Here is a 19853-nt window from a genome sequence, read left to right as displayed (position 1 = left end):
TTTTGTGGTATTCTTCTAAAAGGAAGGAGCAAACTCACTGCTTGCTATCAGTTTGCTCTAAATTAACCTCCGGCATGGGCCTGAGCCTGCAAACCTTTGTATGACTGTGACTGTTATTTATGCTGTGTGATTGCACTGAGGGGCACTGACTATTCATATGTTAGCCTAGCATATAGCTGTGACTTTTACAAACCAAGTTTTTGAAATTGTTTAGGTGTTTGAATTTTGAATACCCCACTAAGCACTTGTCTGGCTAAGTGCCTAGAAGTCTCTGCAAATCCAGTATAGCAACAACGGAAAGAAAAAGGGGATGATATATAGTGGTTGCTGGATCAGGATTCTGGTTTGATATCCCAATAGCTGCATAGCAGCAATAGCTAGCTAGGGCTTATTGCTGTATATGCCACAGTTTGTAGCGAACCTCTTTTATGCTTAAGGAAGCTTGATGGTGACTTCTGCACAGTAAAGGTAAAAATACTGCAAACCTACATCCTGCATTAGCCTTTATGTATTTTATAGCTGTACCGTTCCGGTGTGGTAAACTGAGCGGAGCAATCACATTTTCTCAATTACCCTCAAGAACTGGAAATCCTTATCACCTCCCTGTTTCTTTCTCCCACTGCTGTGCTGGTCTCGAAATTGTCATCAGAGCTAAAAATCTTCATTCTGTAAATTCAACCGTGACTTAAAAAAAAAAAAAAGGTAACAGTGCAGCTTCCTCATAAAACTCCACCAAGTCTTTTGCTGATGTGACTCATTCAATTACTCATTTGGGCAGAAGTTCTGATAATAAAAGTAGTTAATGTAAAGCATTGAGAAATACTGCTGGTACCTGAGGAGGCAGGGGAGCAGGGAGGGAGGGAGGCCACTGTGGGCATTTTATCCGAAGAGCTGCTGAATTCACCAAGCTCCCAGACATTTATTTAAGTGAAGAATTTCTCTGTTGGTTTTTTTTTTCTTTTTTAATAGCTTGAAAAATCAAATTGGCTGTAGAGGAGCAAAAGTACACCAGCTGTGTATGTGTGTGTGCTCCTGTCCTCCCCTTCCTATGTACTGGAAATGATAGCCAGTCTGTGCCCCAAATCAATCTCTTTATCCTAGCAATGTATATACTTAACACTCAATACTCAGTAATGAGCTTTGGATTCCTGAATCAAGGAGCACAGCTACCAAGTGGCTAAATGAGCCCGTTGATTGGAGATGTTACCAAGGACCAGATTTTTCTAGCACAAATAATAGGCCACTGAGGTTTGGTTGTGTAATACTGCTACCAGGCAGACATTTCAGTGGATGTACACTGGAGGAATGTGGCATCTTTTGGAGCTGTTGGGACAGGAAATTATTAAAGAATAGTGAGATACTACATGAATGTGGAAGCAACCTTATGCAGTGAATTCATACTTGTCTCCTTGAAACCATCACACAGAATTAAGCCAAAGCTAGTGTACTAGTGGAAGCAGACAAACTGATTAGAGCTGGGGACTGGCTGGCATTTGCAGAACAGCCAGAAGAATTAATTTTTCTGAGGCTGCTAGATAATTGAGGGGGATGACACCCAAATGGCTGTGTGACCCCCTTTGGACAAGAAAGATGTGTTTGAAAATGGAGGGTACATGAGGATGTGCTCATTTCTCATGCAAGATGAGGTGGGAGGGAGACTACAGCTTGACTTGTAAGATAGAGCTTCTGGCACAGAGAAGCGTTGCATGGGTGTTGAGGCTGTGGACCTGAGTAAGTAAGCTGTCAGATTATATTTAGCAGATATGCACTGCAGAAAAGCGCAGAGAGAAGGAGGGGAACTAAAGCATAGCTGGGCTCCGTGGGTAAGCGAGCACACAGAGCAAGGAATGAGGCTATTTAGAGAATGAATTGCCTTGGTGCTCCTGATTCAAATAAATCTCTGTGTGAGGCCAGGGTTGTGCACAGACCTGTATGATGTCCCTGAACAGCAGAACTCAGCTTTGTTTATCCTTCAGTAATAGCTCAGCTACAGACGCTTAGATGAAGGGTGACCAACCCATGGCCTTTGAGCCGTTCACCTCTAGCCCCACAGGAGGGTTGTCTCCTGCAGCAATACCATTACCTGGATGTGGAAGCAGTAGGGGCTCTTGAAACCAGTGTTGCAGCTGCTGTACATCTCAACTGCTCACAGCGCTAAAGAGACAAATGTGGAAAAAATAAGTATCTTGTATGAGACAGATTAAACCCTATATGCTGGTTGATGTGTAGTAGTTGGTTGTTTGGATCCTGTTTTGTACTCCAGGACTACATTTTGTCCTGAATCTCTGCCTGCCCATGAGGTGATAGCACCGGTGCAGTAAGTTGGCCTGATGTGGGCTGCCAAAGGAAGGGAAGGTGTGTTTTTCTTGGGTATGTCCATCATAAAATCATAAATAATGGAGCTTTCTCATGATTAGACTCCTGCTTTCATCATGGTTCCAAGATGCAGGATTGCATGCACATGACTTCAGAAATCTGCTCATACACAGGGAAGGAAAAGAACTGCAGAGAGACAGCTTGTCTCATGTGAGAAATTTGTGCCAGATGTGTGCAGTGACCCTATGCTACCTGAGAATCAGGTCACTCCTTTAACTACGAAAAGCAACCTTATGCTGATCTGCAAGTAATGTGCAAATCACACCAATGCAGGGTGGTGCTTTTAAGTGCTCTGGTGGAAAAGCTGGAGAAACATTTTTTTTTCGTAGCTAGACAGGTAAGCTGATTTTGGTGGGGTGATCAGCTATCCACCAGTAAGGCTACATGCCCACAGAAACATTTAAGTTTGTATTCTTTTCAAAGAGTTAAATCTGAGCTCCTGTGCAAGACAAAGTGGTGGAAAGAGGAAATGTCTTCTTGGGACCTCAAGTAAAATGTTTTTAAGCCAACATACAGATGTCAGCTTTCATTGTGCAGTGTCCTGATCGTCTGTGGGAAAGGAGATGTGTGGCAGTCTGCAGCCAGAGAGAGGAGGACGAGGCAGAGGAGCTGTGTTTTGATCAGTGCCTTGTGGTTTGAGAAACAATGAGTCCAATTCATGAAACTTGAAAAGGAGCAAAACGTGTCTGCAAGTATGCTATTAAAAAATAATAATAAAGAAAATCCCGTAGCCCAACAAATAGAAAACTAAGTAGAGCTGTGAAACTTACGTGGATGAAGTCAGAGTTCCAGGGTAATAAGTAAAAATGGTTAGGTGGGGAGAAAAAGTTCACAACTTAGAGTTGTGGGAATGGTTTTTTTTGTGTTTGTTTTTGTTGTTGAAGAGTGCTAGTGATAAGGCTATTGTTGGAATAGCATGCGTATTTCACTTGTGACTGATGTTTGCAGTGCATCTGTCACACGATGTGCCTTGTTTTGCACTGCTATCAGCCAAAGCAGGCTGGCCGGGGGAGAGAGAATATCTCATTCTCATGCATTTCGTGTCTTTCCTGCATGCCCAGTTAGGAGCCCAAGTCCCATCAAACCAATGCCTGAACACTCAAAGACATTAACAAGGACAAAATTTCATCCTCGTAGTCTTCAGTGGGAGATTCAAATGCAGAAAGCAGAAATGGGTCATCCTCTACCTTTGGCTCTGCCGGCTTACATGGGGGAAGAATTTGGCCCCTTGTGTTCAAAATGATTTAGATCTGAAATACTTGTTTTTCTGCTACAGCTCAGCCCTGTGGGGATGCATGCTCTCTGCATGACTTGCCACATAAAGGCACAGAGTCTAGGGTACAAAAAAACCCCAGAAATCTAAAATGTAGATTCTTTCTAAGAGCATAAGAAGTTGCATCCCTGTTATATTTTTTGAGTCTTCATGAAGGAAGGAGTCAGAATAGATGTTAGAAGTGGAAAAAAAAAAAAAAAAAGATGAGAACAAAATTCTACTTGCAAGCCTGTTCCATGTAGCTCTGGATCCGTTTCGGAGAACCTGGAGACTGGTGACCAAGTGTTTTCTCATACAATGGAGAAAAGTTGGGCAGTGGTGGTCACCTGTGTCACATTCCTCTCAGGTTTTCCATAATCATGTGTGTTAAAGCCCCTACTGGACGATTCTTCTCAACTATGTTTGTAGATAACTGTAATATTCAGTCCTTTGTTGTACACGCATTCAGAAATGTCACTTGCAATAAGCATCATCCACAACCTGTCCCTGAGAGAGAGATGTAGAAAGAGATGGAGAGAGTGGGAGAGAGTGTGTGTGTGACATGATATTAATGAGCTGACAGCTATACAGCTGAATTTGCCTTACACCAAATCAGTATCAAACCTGCCTTAGTTGTAAGTCCTGACCCTTTGGTGTCTGCACCTTCAAACCAGACAAAAAGAGCCACTTAACAATATCAGCCTCTTGCTTGGCCCTGTCCACTGTATCACAGCCATGTTCTTCATTGCCTGGGAACTGTTGTTGTTCTTACTTCTGTTCAGCAGAACAAACCAGGGTGCTGACCTTGTGACTCTTGACTAGTTTGTGACAGGATGGGGATAGCTTAGACTGTAACTCTTTACTGCTGGAAACTCACTTGTGATTCAGAGATGTCGTGGATTTTGAGATAAATGAATTCTTTATGCTCCCCCTCAGAGACGACAACATGGGAAGGCCTGGCTGCCTTCTGCATATAAATGCTCTGTCAAACCAATTCCAGGCTGAGGTGGGGGAAGCTGATGGGGCGCCATCATTCTCTATCTCCTGTTAGTACTGCATCCCTGAGATGTGTGCTGTTACCATACAGTCTAAGGCACCTGTGGGTTCAGCAAGGGCTGGAATGATCCCTGGTGCTGGCTGGGGGCAAGGGCAGAAAGGATAAAGATGGAGGTGCAGATTGATGGCAAACAGAAGCTGTGCAAAGAGGAGCTGCCTTCACAGATAGTGAGAGTGCTTGACCAGATGTGTGATGGAAGCAGGAAGGATGGCTTCACAGATGTGGTTTATTATCCTTGCCATGCAAAGCAGTTATGCTCATTCAGATACAACACACGGTTGTTTGTTGGCTCCTATGAATATAAAAATCCCTACAAACTTTTAAAAGTGATTTATGTGGTTAAAACATGATTACAAACAGGACAGGATCAAAAAATCTCCAGGGGCCAAGTTCCCGGAGTTATGTGAGTACCTAAGAATCTGAACTTTAATTAAAACCAGGAAGAAACTGAAACCTCCAAGAATGTTTCTAACTATAGTAGCTGAAGAGGAAACTTGCAAGTATGAGGAGAGCGTAAGTAGGCCAGTAAGATCTGATTGAGTCTGTAGCAAGCTTGAAACAATAGCTGAGAGAGGGTGATTTTTCCCATGCACTGCAGTGGAACATTAACTGTATAATCAGCCCTGTAGGGTCTATCTTCTCAGTAGTCATGTCAAATGGACCAGGGGAATGCCACAGGGGTCAGGACAGGATGGAAAGGGACTGAAAATTGGCTTGGTGTCTTTGAGAAGGAATACGAGTAGGAAAGAAAAACAAATTGGTACATTTTTTTCTTTCCCTCCTTCTCTGAGTGCTTTGTTCTTTGAACCTTGAAAGGGAACCTGATGATCAGCTGTGCTTTGTGCTGGCTTGTCTTTGAGACCATTTGTTGCCTGTGTTCTTTTAAAGCTGAAATGTTAGGAAGAGATCATTATTTTTCCTCTTTAGCTTGACCTCTTCCTGCCTTGGAGAGTTTCTTCCCATGTACTGCCTCCCATCCTTCTCACACAATGCTATGTTAAAATAACGTTAAAGAGAAAACTTGAATTCCTAGGGAAAAAAAGCTTGATATTTAGAATGAGGTGAGTCATAGAACAGAAAGACAAGAGTGTCTGCAACATGTCCTGTGCCTCTCTGGAGGTGCTGTGAGGTGGTGGATGTCAGTCACACACTGCCTCTGTTTCTGAAATAGTGATGTTAGTGCAAACACTTCCATAAGATGTGAACTACCCCACGGGTAACTTGTGCCCTGTAAACAGTAGGCACTTTACCCGGCAGCAGTTTATCATGAGTAGAAAGGTTATCTGTGGTTACGATCTTGATTGCCCAGCAAATTGCTGAATGCCTGGGGAATTGGAGGAGAATGTGCAGCTGTAGGTTGTGTGGGTTCTTCACTGTTTCACAGCAAGGGCTGGCAGCTGAGTGCTTAAGATGCCACAGGATCCCAACAGTATTTGTTGCAGGCACTGGATGTATGAGCCTCATTCTGTACCAGGCCACCTTGAGGTTGTGGCATAGCCTGGAGTGTTAAATGTGCCGCTGTTCCCTTTGGGTGCTCTGCATTGTGAGGCTAGTAAAGATCTGCATCCAGCCAGAGGCAGATCAACGCTATCTAAACTAGCCAGGATGGCACAACTATGTTTTTATTGAGGGAGCAACAAAGTACATATTTCAGTTACAGATTATTTTTTTCATTACTCCTGTTTTCGCTCTTTCCCCCATCCCTGCAGTAAATGCTACCTGCCAGCTAAAGGGCATGGGCCTATTTATATGGTCAGTACACATGACCACCTGTTTGGTGTCAAAGTGCTTTGCCCTTTGTGCAGCTGCAGATCTGCTTGGCTCCATGTGATACAGTGGTGCAGGGATTTGAGGCTTTTGTTTCTGCTGTTTACAAAACATGAAAATTGTGTTGTTTTTTTTTTTTGTGAAGGAAAAAATGTTCAGAAATGAAAACATCATAAAACTATATCAGAGCTCCTTACACAAATTAAGTGAAATCCTGCAGCATGATGTGTCAGAGGTCCAACCAGGTCATCTGTCCAAATGGGATTAGGGATTGTGCCATTCTGTCTTCCATATAGCACGTTTAGCAAAGAAAATAGAAGAGACTTTTGATTGCAATGCCTTCCCATGGTGCCAAAAATAGCGGCCTCCAAGCTATCCCGTTATTACTTCTCTCTAATTAAGAATTGGTAATTCAGACTGTAGTATGTAGGACACACAGAGTGCCCAGCTGCGAGATTGCACATGACCAAATGATTTGCTTGTCTGGGCAAGTTTTTGTGCACAGGGACTCCCTTGGGTGATGGGCAGAGGTAAAAATCTGATGTGTGTGAGGGAGCTTGGAGTAAGCTAAATGCTTTCTTTTTCCTAGGGACTGTTTTCCCAGTGTGCTTAAGTGGAAAATACATTTACTTCCCAGTCTTGAAGCTGTTGTACCAAGGGAAAATATTGCACAAAAGAATTTTTAAAAATTGGAGAAGTTAACGTGGAATACTGTAATTGAGGCTCAGAGAGTGTAAAAACTTAAAATTAGTTTAGCACATCACTTGGCAGATGGGAAGTCGATTATGTAAATCTAGGAGAGTGGTAGTTGGATTTGGTTGGTCTAATTTAAATGCTGCTTCTAATCATTTTCAGTACGTGTACAGAGAATTATAGGATAACCATTATTCTGCCAAGAGGGCTCTTCGTATTTAAATTTAAATCCACGAAAGAGTACCCTATTAAACTGTAAACATGCTGTGATAACAAGCAGCTAATTATGCGGGCAGGTTAGTCCAGCTGCTCTGCTGGGCAGCTGTGTACACGTACTTCAAATGAGGCCTTTTCTCATATCCTAGAAGTCACTGGCAGGGTCACTGCGGGGTCAGGGGGTGCCTGGGCTGCAATGGGAGCTCCTGTGACTCCTGCTGATGCTGATCTGTGAGCAGGTGGGCGCTCACACGTTTCTGGTGAAGCCAGGCCCCGACAGCACCAGGAGCACAGCGTTGGCAGCTCTCCCCTTCCCTCAGCCTGGTTGTCTCCGACTGAACCGCAAACTCTGAGCAGCATCTTTGGAGAACCTTCCTCTTTGTATCTTGACAGCTTTCCTGTTTTGCCAAGAGGAAGATCATAGGGGAGCTGCCTAAATGACAGCTTGGTTTGATACCTGAGCAGTAAATGAAGGGAGAAGGGAAGCCTCAGCCTGGCCCACGGGAGCGTGGGTGTGAGCAACTGCTGGGGCTGTGGCAGGCGGTGTGATGGGGGCAGGAGGGAGATGGGGCCTGGTACCCGACGGTGGAGGTGGCACTCACCAGCAGGAGGCCATTTTAGTAGATGTGAGCCCCGTGCTGCCTAGCATCACTTTGCAGGTTGATGTTGGTTGGCTTTTCTTTCTTTGCAGCAGGGGCTCAGACCGTACCTCTCGAAAGGCGCGTTAACAAAGAGCAGGAGGACCGACGCCTAGGCTTTATTCCTTAAGTACAGCACAACCCGCGTGTTTGGATGCGGAACTCCTGCTTTACAGACGCTGGGGTCAGGAGGCACAGGCTGCTGGAAGCGCGAGAACAGCACTCGGCAGGCGCGCGGCCGGAGCTCCTACCCCCAGCCCGACCTGCGGCCCCCGGTCCCGCTCCTCTGGGCCGGAAGCAGGCGCGCGGGGACGGGAGGAGGGCGGCCGGGGGAGCGCGCGCATGCGCAGGAGCAGCAGCCGGCCGCGCCCCGCCCCCGGCGCGGAGGGGGTCTGGCGCGCTCCCTGCCCGCGGCGCGAGGCCGGGCCCGGCGGCGGGGAGCGGCGCGGAGGAGCGGCGCGGCGGGAGGGCGTGAGGGAGGGCGGGCGTGCGGCGGACGGTCGGACGGTCGGTCGGGGTGAGAGGATGTGAAGATGGCGGAGCTGCAAATGCTGCTGGAGGAGGAGATCCCGGGGGGGCGCCGGGCCCTGTTCGACAGCTACACGAACCTGGAGCGGGTGGCCGAGTACTGCGAGACCAACTACATCCAGGTGCGGCGGGGCGGGGCGCATAACGGTCGCCGTCCGCGCGACGCGGTGCTGAGGCGGCGGGCGGGCAGCCGAGTGTCCTCCCCCGCTCGGCGCCGCAGCGGGCCCGGGGAGTCTGAGGGCGGGGGAGCGGGCGCTGAGGGAGCGGGCCGTGCCGCCTCGTGCCCCTCGGCCTCGTGCGGCCGCTAACGGCGGCTAACGGCTGCGAGGCGCCGCGACGAGCCCAGGAGGCAGCGCTGTGCTGTACGTTCGGCGGCTGCGCTCCTTAGCGCTCGGCACGGCGACAAGCGCTCGGGTCGCGATCGCGTGGCCGAATGGAAGAGCGTCCCCCGATGCAAAACGGGATCAGTAACGGCCGAGGGTCGTAACGTCGTGGATTTGCGGTGTCGGTGCTGAGCCGAGTGCGAGGGCTCCCGGCGTTTGTGCATTCCGTCCCCGAGAGCGCTCGTGTGGCGGCTGGGGGCGGGGGGAGCGGCCGTGCCTGGGTGGGCGAGACGAGGGGAAGAGGTGTGCGTGTGGGGAGCGCCGGCGGTGTGCCGGGCGGGCTGCTGGGGCGCCGACCGACCGCTAGTGAGACATCGCTGCGGATCTGGGGTCATTCACCAAACACAGGGATGCAATTAATAACGTTTCAGCGTGACTTAGCTTAACTTACGTTCTGTAAGAGAAACGCAGTGAAGTATTATTGTCATAAACGGACATACGTGCATTTAAATTTGTGCTGTTTTAAGAAAAAGGGAAGGGATCTTTTTCTGGAAGCGGAGCATGAAAGGCAGAACTGGATAGGAAGAGGTGGATTTAGCTTGTTGATTTGCTCTTCCCATGACCTTTTATATTCCCTTCTTGTAAACCAAAGACTATAAAATCTGTATTGAACAGCTCCACTTTTATTGTTTCAGTAAAAACTGCAGAGCAAGATTCCGTGGTGTTTTATGCAGAGAATGAAAAGAGAGGGTTCTTCCCACAGCCAGCATACAGCCCATAAGGACAGCCTGAGCTGAGGGCAGCCAGTTGGTGAGGGAAAGCAGGGAGTGAGGCTTGGTTGGTCAGCCCACTGGGTTCTGGCTGCTGTACAGCACTCCGCGGTTGTTGGCAATTTGTCCAAGCATCACTGCAACACAGAGCTGTAAGAGGGAGGTGAGAATGGACGGCAGAAACTGTGCTGTGGTGCTGACTGTGAGGTGCTGTATGGGATCACAGATTGGAAAAATAAAGATTTTAAACAAATGGGAAGCGGATGATCGTAGCTGGGTGATAGCATTGGCCTTTGGAGTTGGCAGAGTCTGCAAAGTGACGTTGTTGCAGAGGAGTCCAACTTGAGGGATTTAGTGACATGAGCGTCCTTGTAACAAATCTGATGGAGAACTCACCCCACATTCTCCGTGCTGGAACTGCATAAACTCTTCATTGGGATAAATATCCAAAGCTGTTTTGTTTTCCTTCTGCAAGAGTAGAAATAGGTAATACAATTAACATCACTGGGGATTTTGTTTCCGATAATAGTAATTCCAAAAATCAATGTACCCAATTAAGTCTAAATTGTGTATTTTTAAAAAGCTTGGATTTAGTGAAGATGTGCAGGTAATTGCTTGGAGATGCGTGGGAGGAGTAATGTTCCAGAAAGTCAGAAAATCTTCCAGAAGATTGACTAGTTCTACTGTAATCTGTTCATGTTCCATTGTTGACAGAAGGTCTTATCGTGGATATTCTTGAGGCCTCCTGGCAGGGGCTCAGCGTATGACTGAGATCTGAGTTTGATCTGCTAGATGATAGGCAGCGCAGCAATCAGGGCTTGCAGGAATTGCATTGGCCTGTATTTGTCAGTAGACAAACCCATTTGATGCTTTGAGGTTATTTTATTGTCAGGTACATAAATTGTTGCAAAAAGCAGAGGCGTGGGTCAGTTTTTTAGAGAATTTGAAGTTCAGCGCTAAGGTGAATGTGTTTTATCTCTGCCTCCATTAACAATGACATAGCAGCTTCAGAATAATGGAACAGGTAATCTCTTACGTGTTGGGACTGACAGGCCATAGTCAGAGAGCTGTGGTGGTCACAACTCATTTGATTTCTACTTATGAAGTGAAAAATGTTCCTTAAATATTGGTGGTTTATTGTAGAAATTGTGATTGATACTTAGAGAGCTCAGTTACTTTAGCAACAAAAAATGTTCAATGAATTGTTATGGCTCTCTAAAGTCTGTGATACAACAGCATATCAGTGCACATCAGCTTAAAATTTTGTGATTAGTCACTAGGAAATATAGCAAATATGTAGTAAACAGAACTGCAGCAATGAAAGATGAAAAGCTACTTGTTTGGATTTAAAAAAAAAAAAAAGCGCTTTTTCATTCAATATCTTTCAACAATCAGTGTTCCTTTTAAAGCTTCTCTTGGGGTAATTCTGTCTCCCAGCTCCCCAGTCAGCCAGCTGCCTTGTGATGTATTTATCAACAGGCACTATCCAGAAATAGGAAAATAATTTGCAAGAAGAAACTTAAAGAATGGTTGTCACCTGCATAGTATAACAGTTAGTTCAGTACCTTTTCTGTGATTACTTTACTTTAAATAAGAATATCAGTATGTATCTTTGGAAAGTTTTAAGTGCACAAATCAGACAGTTCAATCTGCTTCTGTTACTACTAATATCAAATAACGTTGCTTACCAGGTAGCTCTTCTCATTACTGTAGAAATCACAGTTACTTCTCTGTGTACTTCTTAAGGAGGTGGTAAATATGCATTTTTATTTCAGAAGAGATTTTTGTGGGAATTGATACAATGTTAATTATAGGTTAAATTGTATACTGTTTGTATTTGTGTACTAATGCTGTATTCTGGTACTGAGTTCTCAGTGTAAACTGCAACAAAGTAGTTCTATAAAATCTGATTATTTGATGCACTTGTTGCTGTAAAAACATGTTTACAGTCTGTATCGATTTATGTGTCTTCCATGAAAAGCAGGAATGACTTAACGGGACAGTGCTCTGTGCTTACAAGATTTTCGTATTCCTGCATTATTTTTGATCAGGACTGTCCTAAAGAAAGTGTCTGGTTATGATGAAGTAAACGACAAATACCCTTTTAAGCACTGGTGTGACTTGCTTGGTTTATTACTGGTATACCAGTGTAAGTTCCAGCGCTGCATTGGCCTTTCCACTTTCTTTGAGCTTGTTCTGAGCAAGTCTATTTTGGGCTTATCTCTACCTTGTTTCTAATGATTGGAACTCTTGAAAATGAAATCAGTTTTTCACTTAATGCATTGAACTTTCTAGAGTAATGGAATGCTTGTGCCTGAACCCACTGTTTTGAAAGAGTCAGGAGGAATTCCCAGATGACTGTTTTTTGGCCACTGGATATCTGGCAGGACCAGATTCAGGGTGGTGGGAAGGCCCAACAGAGCAAAGCAGCATGCAGAGCTGGGTGAAAAGCTGTGCCCTGTCCGGCTTGCAGAAGGTGTGTGTGCTGTGTTCTCCAGATTCTTCAAACAGGACCTGCATTTCTTAGTCTTTCAAGACTATTGTGCTTTGTCTTCTGAAGAGGAAGAAGGAACTTCCTGTTTCCCCTCACTTCATGGCCCTCAGGTTGCTGTGGATATTGAGTCTTGTACATAGAAATACCTTTCTCGTATTTGGAGGGGAAAGGCTAGGAAAAGTATTTTTATTCCTGTTCTGAAGTATTTCATCCTTCTAGTATTAGAACTACCTGCTTTCAGACCTGCAGATAGCTGTATTTAAATAAACATAATGGTGAGAATTACCTGTTTCTCAGTAGCTTTATTATAGTCCACAGGTTGGTTGGTTTCTTTGTTGTTTTCCACATGTCTGTTTATTTTACCTGGTCCTGTAAAGCCAAACCAAGTCATTGTATCTTTAACAGCATCTTCTAGTAGGGCAAAGAAGAGAATGGAACATCCATTAACATAGAAGTTGCACTTTCTGTAATTATGACAGCTTGAGTCCCAAAACAGGAAACTTCTGTTTCTGTGAACTGTCAATACCTTATATACTTTTTGAAGTTCTAGAATGACCTTTTCTCTCTTGAGATACATATCACCTTAACAAAAGGTCACTATGCTGAAAGTATTAAAAAGTAACAGAAGAGCACTGCTTATGCATCTTGAAGCTGAATTTTCTCAAATAAAATTGTCAGGCAGTAGTTTGGCACACACTGTACCTTCCTGGGTTGCAACTATATGAAATGGTTGCATAAACTTCTCCAGCACCTCTCTGTGCTCAAGGCTTATGGAGTACTTGCTGGGAGGTTGGTGTGTTTTGTGGGTTAATCAAAGCATAGGATCAATCCTCTGAGTTTTCTTCTGAGAGTCAGAGTAGCTGCTAAGGTTGGTGAAGGATTTATGTCACTACTTCCACCTGCTTTTTGCTGAGAAAGCAAATTTAATTCATTTAATAGGGTCACGAGTTCAAACAGGGGCTCGGAAAGAGTGGAATTGATTTTTTATTGAGTAGTTGTGGTAATAGGGTGAGCCATTTTATCAGCAGTAACACGAGTTATAACAGTAACACTGCATGTAGACAGACTAAAACTTATGAAAGACAAGTTGCCATTAAGAAGTAAGTCTTGTATCACCGTTAGTTACAAGTTGTGTTTTTGTAGTTCTCTCCTACAGCTGGTTTTCTGATAGTAGTAATTGAATGCCATTAAATAAGATTGAATAAGAATTGTAATTCAGGGTAACAGTCTCCTGCATCTTGCTGCTAATAAGTTTGTTGACACTTGTTTTCTACTGCTTGTGTTTGATTGGAGTTTGCAGCCATTAATCTTTGTGGCTTAGCACTGTAGTTGTTAAGGACGAAGTGGTGTACCACTGTGGGGATGTACAGCAAGACCTCCAGTCAGTACTTGAACAAATGAAGTCTTACCCACTTATATTCAGCACATTGTTTCATCGAAGAAGAAAACAGATGAGTTTTATCTGCTGTGCTTTGTAACAAATGTTCAGTAGAAAGTACATGCCAAACCCTCATGGCCTGTTTTAGTGGGCTTTTTTTCCCCCACACATTCTGTTTTTCCCTTTAACTGTGCACCTGAAATTAACACATTGGTTAGTAAGCAAAGTTCTGTAAGTTTTGTTCAGTACCCGTGTTCTGCTCCCACCCCCCCCAAAAAAAAAAAAAAAAAAAAAAACCACACAAAAAAAACCAACCAGTTGCTTCTAACAGGCTTTTGGTGATACTAGGGAAAGTATTTACAGGTAGAGCAATAGTCCTGTTCAGAAAGAATAAAGGCACTCACCCAGCTGGTGAAGGGGCTCCTGGCCGTGCAGCACTCCTTAGTAACAGCCCAGGTCCAAGGGACGCCCTCCCTTCAGTGGCTGGCTCTTATAATGAGCCCAGGGGCTCCACCTGTGCCACCCCTCCTGGTCAGCTGGGGAGCACAGATGCAAACCATCTGCCTGTGCTCCCTGGGCAGACCCAGCCCTGCACCAGGTGCTCCATCACCACTTCAAGTCCTGCCCAAACTGGTTCCCTGCAGCTCTTATCTGGAATTTTCAGTGCTTGGACTTCTCGTGCTTTGTGAAGCAAAGCTGTGGATTGGGTAATGGCACATGCAAGGACTGAATATTGAATTTGGGTACGTTTCTTCCCATAAGGGCTTTCAAAGGTTAGTCTAGCAATTTTTTTTTTCTTTTTTTTCTTGAAGTGACTAAACTAATGTGTTCTTGCAAATGAATTTTGCCTGTTTTAATAAAAAATTTTGATTTTCTGGTTTCTAAATACAACTGACAAGTTCTATCAAATTTTCAGCAATATGCTCTAAACATAATTCTACACGTGTTTGCTTTTTTGTATCTTATTTCCCAGTGGGTGTCGTTGTAATATCTACTCTTAATGACCTTTCAGTTTGAAATACACGTGCTTGTCTTTTTTGTACTGTTGGCCTGCTGTTACCATTGTGAAGGTGTGTTATGTTCAACGAATTTCAGGGCGAAGGATGGAAGTTAGTAGATTTGGGGCTTTGTTAGCCTGCGTGTCTTGGTTATGTATACTGTCAAAGCTGGTTTTGTGCTGAACTCATGAATCAAGCATGTGTTTTTCCCTTAAAGTTAAAAAGTGTTATAAGTAGTTATGAATGTTGGTATTAGGATACTTTGTACTGTAGTTATGAATTTACTGCTTGAATTTGTGTGAACTCTGTGGGAGTTCTTGGAAATAACTCTTGGGCTTTCTATCTGTTCTTGAGCTGGCTGCTAGTTTAGCAAAGTTGATTTATACTGTAGGTTGTACCAGGTGTTTAAAGCTGTACATTTAGAAGATCAAACCGTGGCCATTAAATTGCTGTTGCAACAGATTTTAGGGAAAGCTGAGATGGTTTTGTTTGAAGATGCTAATTTCAGTCTGCGTGCCGTGATTATCAAAGTGCTTTGAGTTTGTTCCTTTCAATTTTCAAACTGATATTTACATAAATACTATTTCCTGTATTGTGAAGTACTGTTCTTTTGTATCTGTATGCCATCTGTCATATTATGTTGGGATTATGTTGGAAAATAGCAATAAGCAAGCTGATGGCCCTCTCCTTTTTTTATGTGTTTTTTGAAAGAAAATTGTTAGGCAACTTACTGGGAGGTTGATACGATTCATTAGATATTACATTACTAGATGCTATTTTCTGTTGTTTTGGCCAATCTTTTTGGTGAAGTATTAGGATAAACGTTGCAAAAATTTCTGTGAGGTTTTGTATTTTGATGTTAGTATAAATAGATTCACTGTATTCAGTGAAGAAAGCGGTTTCAATTTGCACTTCAGAGTTGAAGAAGTCCTTACTACCTAGAATGAAGTAAATTTTGCTTCAGAGTGGCTTAGGAGAGAGAAGTTTGGGGAATGTATTTACTTGCTTGTTGGTGTTGGATTCCGAGTTTCCCTGATGGAATTGAGGGTTTGAGACTGACTGCCCCGGTCTGTCCAGCAGTGGAGGGCAGATAGCAGTTCTCTCACGGCTCAGTGCATTGACAGCTGGTGGTGGCCCTGCGTTTTGTGCTGGGGGCAGGAATACTGAGAGGCTGAGGTTTGTGAAGGCGTGCCCTAGGCTTGTCCAGTTCTGAAGTGTTGGGGTTAAATAGGCTGCCTGTTGGATCATCGTCATGAAAACTGAGTAGCTGGGGCTGAACCTGTTAAACACGGAAGGATCATGGCGGATAGCCTTTAGGTTGTGTGTGACTTTTGAAAGCAGAATGAGGGCTTGTCCTTGTGTACCAACTGTGTGATAGAGCAATCTCAGTCTTCTTGAGGTACTGAATTTGTATTCTCGAGTCAATTTCCGAAGAGAAAATTTTAGTCTCTTTCCCAAACAGAGTATGCAAAGCCATTTACTAGTGAGAAGCCTACTGTCAATTCAAGGCACACTAGTTTGTTTCGATTTGGGTAAAGAACTTATAAATATTGTGTGTTTACTGAACGTACAGTGCTGATTCTCAGAATGACTTTGGAATGTGTCCTTTCAATGCTGTGAGTCTGAGAGATAGTGGATATTGCCATCTTTGCAATTTGTGCTGATTTTTGTAACTAGGTGGTAAGTTTGTATGTTAGTACAAGAAGTGGAGTGGTTTGTCTTTTGCCTGAGCAGAAAAGCCATAGGCCTCTGCATCTTGTGGGAAAGGTAAGTATGTGAAATATCCCTAACTGAATAGCTCTCTTCTATCAGTTAATGTACGTGTATCTGTCTGGAGAATGAGTTGAGGGGGCACGAGTGCAAAGTGCTTAGCCAAAAATACCCGTTATATAGCATATTACTAAAGATACCGTGCCATTATGGAAATTGTACAGTGTTGGTGGTTGTAAATTTATCTAAAAGGAGAAGTGGTTAAAACAAAAACCAACCTCTTATTCCCCACGCTGGTAGCAGCAAAACAGGAGGCTGAGGTGGGTGACACATCAGAGATGTTGAAAAACATCTGTGTGAATAGCACCTGTAAAACAGGGCAGTTATTTTAGACATATAATAAATCAAGGAGTCTGATTATAGTAATATGCAAATAAGCTTGTGAAGAGTATGAATATCGTACACTGGTTTTCCACTTTTCTTGAGTAAAGTCTCGGCTTGCGGCTTGGTTTGATAGGTAGTGAGTGCTGCTCAGTGTAAGCTGTGGAATTACTGCTACGGCTGAGGCGTGGTGTTTAATGGGATTCCAAAAAAATGGTAAGACATCTTAAATTATAAATAATAGATCAGAATAAAAGCAGTTTTATCTTTTGCTTCTGTATGTTTTTACTTTGTATTTGCTCTGACTTTGTCCACAATGGAGCTTTATGCCCATTATATGAAGTGTTTGCTGTCCACTGTAATCTCTTTGTATCTGATGCCCATCTGTAAGCAAACAAGTCTGGGTAGCAGAAGGTAGGAAGGTATCTGTGGACTGTGTACCTCTGTTACAGTTGTCTGCTGGTGGTGAAAGTTACTTTAAACCATCTCCAACTTGGGAGCACTTCTCAAATCCCTAAGAGACTTCATGGAGTGAGTTAATAGAACTGTTGTGATCTGCTTAAAATTTTAATATTGCATGTCTTTTATGGATATTATTTACATTGATTTTAGTAAAACATTTTAAAGAGACCTTGAGGTTTGAGGGGTGTGCATGTGTAAACCTCATGAAGCCCATCTGTGGCATATTTTGAAATAGAACTGTGTCTTACTGTGGCATTTCTTGAGCGGATTTGACATCAGCGTTGGGCCTTCTTGGCACTAGCTCATGATAAATGCTATGTTAAATGAAACTCACACGGCTAAAATTCTGTAAATGACACCTGTCAAATAGATAAATGTAGGGTGTTAAGCTGTAGAGATTGAAATGTGAGGAGCTGATTTTTATTTCTGATGAATGCTTAGAGTCTTTTGTGATGCCATTTCATTCCTTACATGCCTCCTCATGCCAAATCACAACTTGCACAGCCATAACTGGAGCAGTCTACTTTTTATTTATTTTTTTTTTTCCCCCCTCCACAACTTCCCACCCCCAACAGCTTTTTAGACTGGATCTTATATGCACTTGAGGCTGTGTTTGAACACAGTCCTTTAAGGATTGTTTTCATGTTTCTTCTAGGGAATGGGGGGGGAGGGAGGAAAGAACGATATTTTCTGTGTTTTAGGGACAAGCTGTTGAGTAAGATGGTTGGAAAACAGCGAGTGTTACAGAAAATCAGTTGTCAGCGTCAGGGAGGTGAAGAATTAGACCTCATGCAGTTGGCTGGGCATCCTGCAATATGAATAAGAAAATTGCTTGACTAAAAGCAGCTTGGAAATTCCTTCTACTTCTGTGCCTCTTTCTGTCTGAGTCTCCCTGTCATTTATAACATGAAACTCTTCTTTCCAGGATAGTTTCATTTATTGGTACAACTAGGTAGGTGTGGAGGTAATTTTATTTAAACATGTCTTGTCAAGTTAAAAGGTCATTTGTGCAGCTCTCCGATTCAGCAGGTTTTAGGGACAAGCTGTGTTTTTGCGATGGTAGTAAAAGTTGCTGATGATAGTGTTGTAACAGCCTATTTGGATAACTTGAAAACAAGTGAATTAACATCCAGAGAATGACAGAATGTGAAGCAAGAGAACCTTTTGTGAAATAAGGAAATCATTCAGCATTTGAAATGTTATCTCTTGTGTGGTTGCATCTCCCTGCTGTTTCTGTTTTTGTACTAAACGAAAGCTCAGAGCTACCCAAACAGTAATGTTGGAATTGGATGAGTAAACAAGTTTGAGACTTTATGTCAGAACTACGGTGAATGTAAAATCAAAGCTTGGGATTCTTCCGAACTGTAGTGAAACTGCTGAGAGAAATCTTGTGTTCTTTTGCTAGTTGGCAGTGTCACTGTTTGAAGTTATAGAAATGAAAGACTATGGGATGCCATGTCGTGCTGCAATACAATGATGTTAATTAATAACTACATTAAAATACAGTGAGAAGAGCCTCATGATTTTATATCTTCTTCTAAACCAAGACGTTGCTGGAAGACCGGTACCAGTAATGAACAAACCAGCAGTGATGCATGGATTCCTATCTATGACTTGATATTTGAGTGTGGCTTCTTACTTTTGTGGGTTGGCTTTGGCACATCACTGTGTGCAGCTGGGCCGTGCTGCTGGCTGCCACGTGGTCCTTCACTTTGGCATGCAGGGCATCTGTTTTGCTGTCTCAGATGCGGTAGCTCATTCTGCAGAGGTTTCTACTGGACTGCCTTTGCAGTGCTGTGAGTCACAGAATAAAAGGTGTTGAGGGTGAAGACTGTGTTTTCCTTAAGCCCAGATTCATTCGAGCAGAGATAGCAGTCCTGCAGGAAAAAGATTCTGGTGGCTACGTGAATGCCTGTTTTGTGTTATTGTGCTTTTGTGTTAGACTTTGGGCAGCTTGTTTCTTTACCTCTGCAGAGGTGTCAGAGCACTCTGGCTTTTACTGTTTGCCTCCTTCCTTTTGATGATTACTGTTTCCATAGCTCTACCAAAGATATGGAACCATTTGCCTGGGTTTAATACAAATATATAAATCTAAGTTGGTAGTGCTTCTGAATGCAGTCCTCACACTTGTTTACCATACTTAATTTGTTTGGCTAGTTCACGAGTCAGAGACAGCTCTCTTTGGATTTTGAGCTTGTGGGAGAAAAGTAGGCACACGTGCTTGTGAGTTGCAGGTGTGCTGGGGTACAGTTCAAGTAGGCTGGCTTCAAGGCTGCACATAATCCTTAGCAATGTGCTTTATGGCTGAGATCTCACGGTTGTGAGTTTCCTGAATGCATAAAAATATCTGATAATGCTGCTGTGATTGAGTATGATGAAATTTGGCCTGTATGGGCAAAAAGGTAGTAGTTCTTATCTATAGGATTAATGCTGTTCTTTTACTGAGGTATTTGTGACCTGATTTAGAACGTATAGCGGGAAGGAATTGTTTTCCTTTATTTGAGGCAACCATAATCTGTATCTGATTCTTCTTTGAAAATTGTATGTAAAAAAAGTATTGATTTTGGGGGGGAATATTGCATGTGAAAGAATTCATTAGTAGGAACTTAGGTGAAGAAGATAATAATGGATTCATTCATTTCGTGGAAATTCTGAATTGAAGTTTTATTGGACTAAGGATGTTCTGAGGGAAAAATAGCTGTACATTTCTTCTGCTGAGATGCATGTGACAGATGGTGTCTCATCTGCCCAGTATGAGTTCTTTCTGCTGTATAAATATTGATTGGAGGAGGAAAAAGGTGCTCCATAGC

General features: G+C 43.4%; 1 protein-coding gene across 4 annotated transcripts in view; it reads left to right on the top strand.

Annotated features, from left to right (window-relative positions):
* The first annotated feature begins 8495 nt into the window (after window positions 1-8495).
* The window catches only part of ABI2 (abl interactor 2), a 55939-nt gene continuing 44581 nt past the window's right edge, over window positions 8496-19853 (top strand). For all 4 annotated transcript variants that reach the window (XM_042822086.1, XM_042822085.1, XM_042822088.1 and 1 more), the window contains exon 1: window positions 8496-8649. In XM_042822086.1, the coding sequence (XP_042678020.1) occupies window positions 8533-8649 (117 nt within the window). In that variant the 5' untranslated portion in view covers window positions 8496-8532. The remainder of the gene's footprint in view (window positions 8650-19853) is intronic.

Source organism: Centrocercus urophasianus, unplaced genomic scaffold (genome assembly GCF_019232065.1).
Source record: "Centrocercus urophasianus isolate 14NV4802_14NV808 unplaced genomic scaffold, USGS_Curo_1.0 seq_20, whole genome shotgun sequence".
Lineage (NCBI taxonomy): Eukaryota > Metazoa > Chordata > Aves > Galliformes > Phasianidae > Centrocercus > Centrocercus urophasianus.
This window is presented reverse-complemented; position numbering and strand designations above follow the sequence as displayed.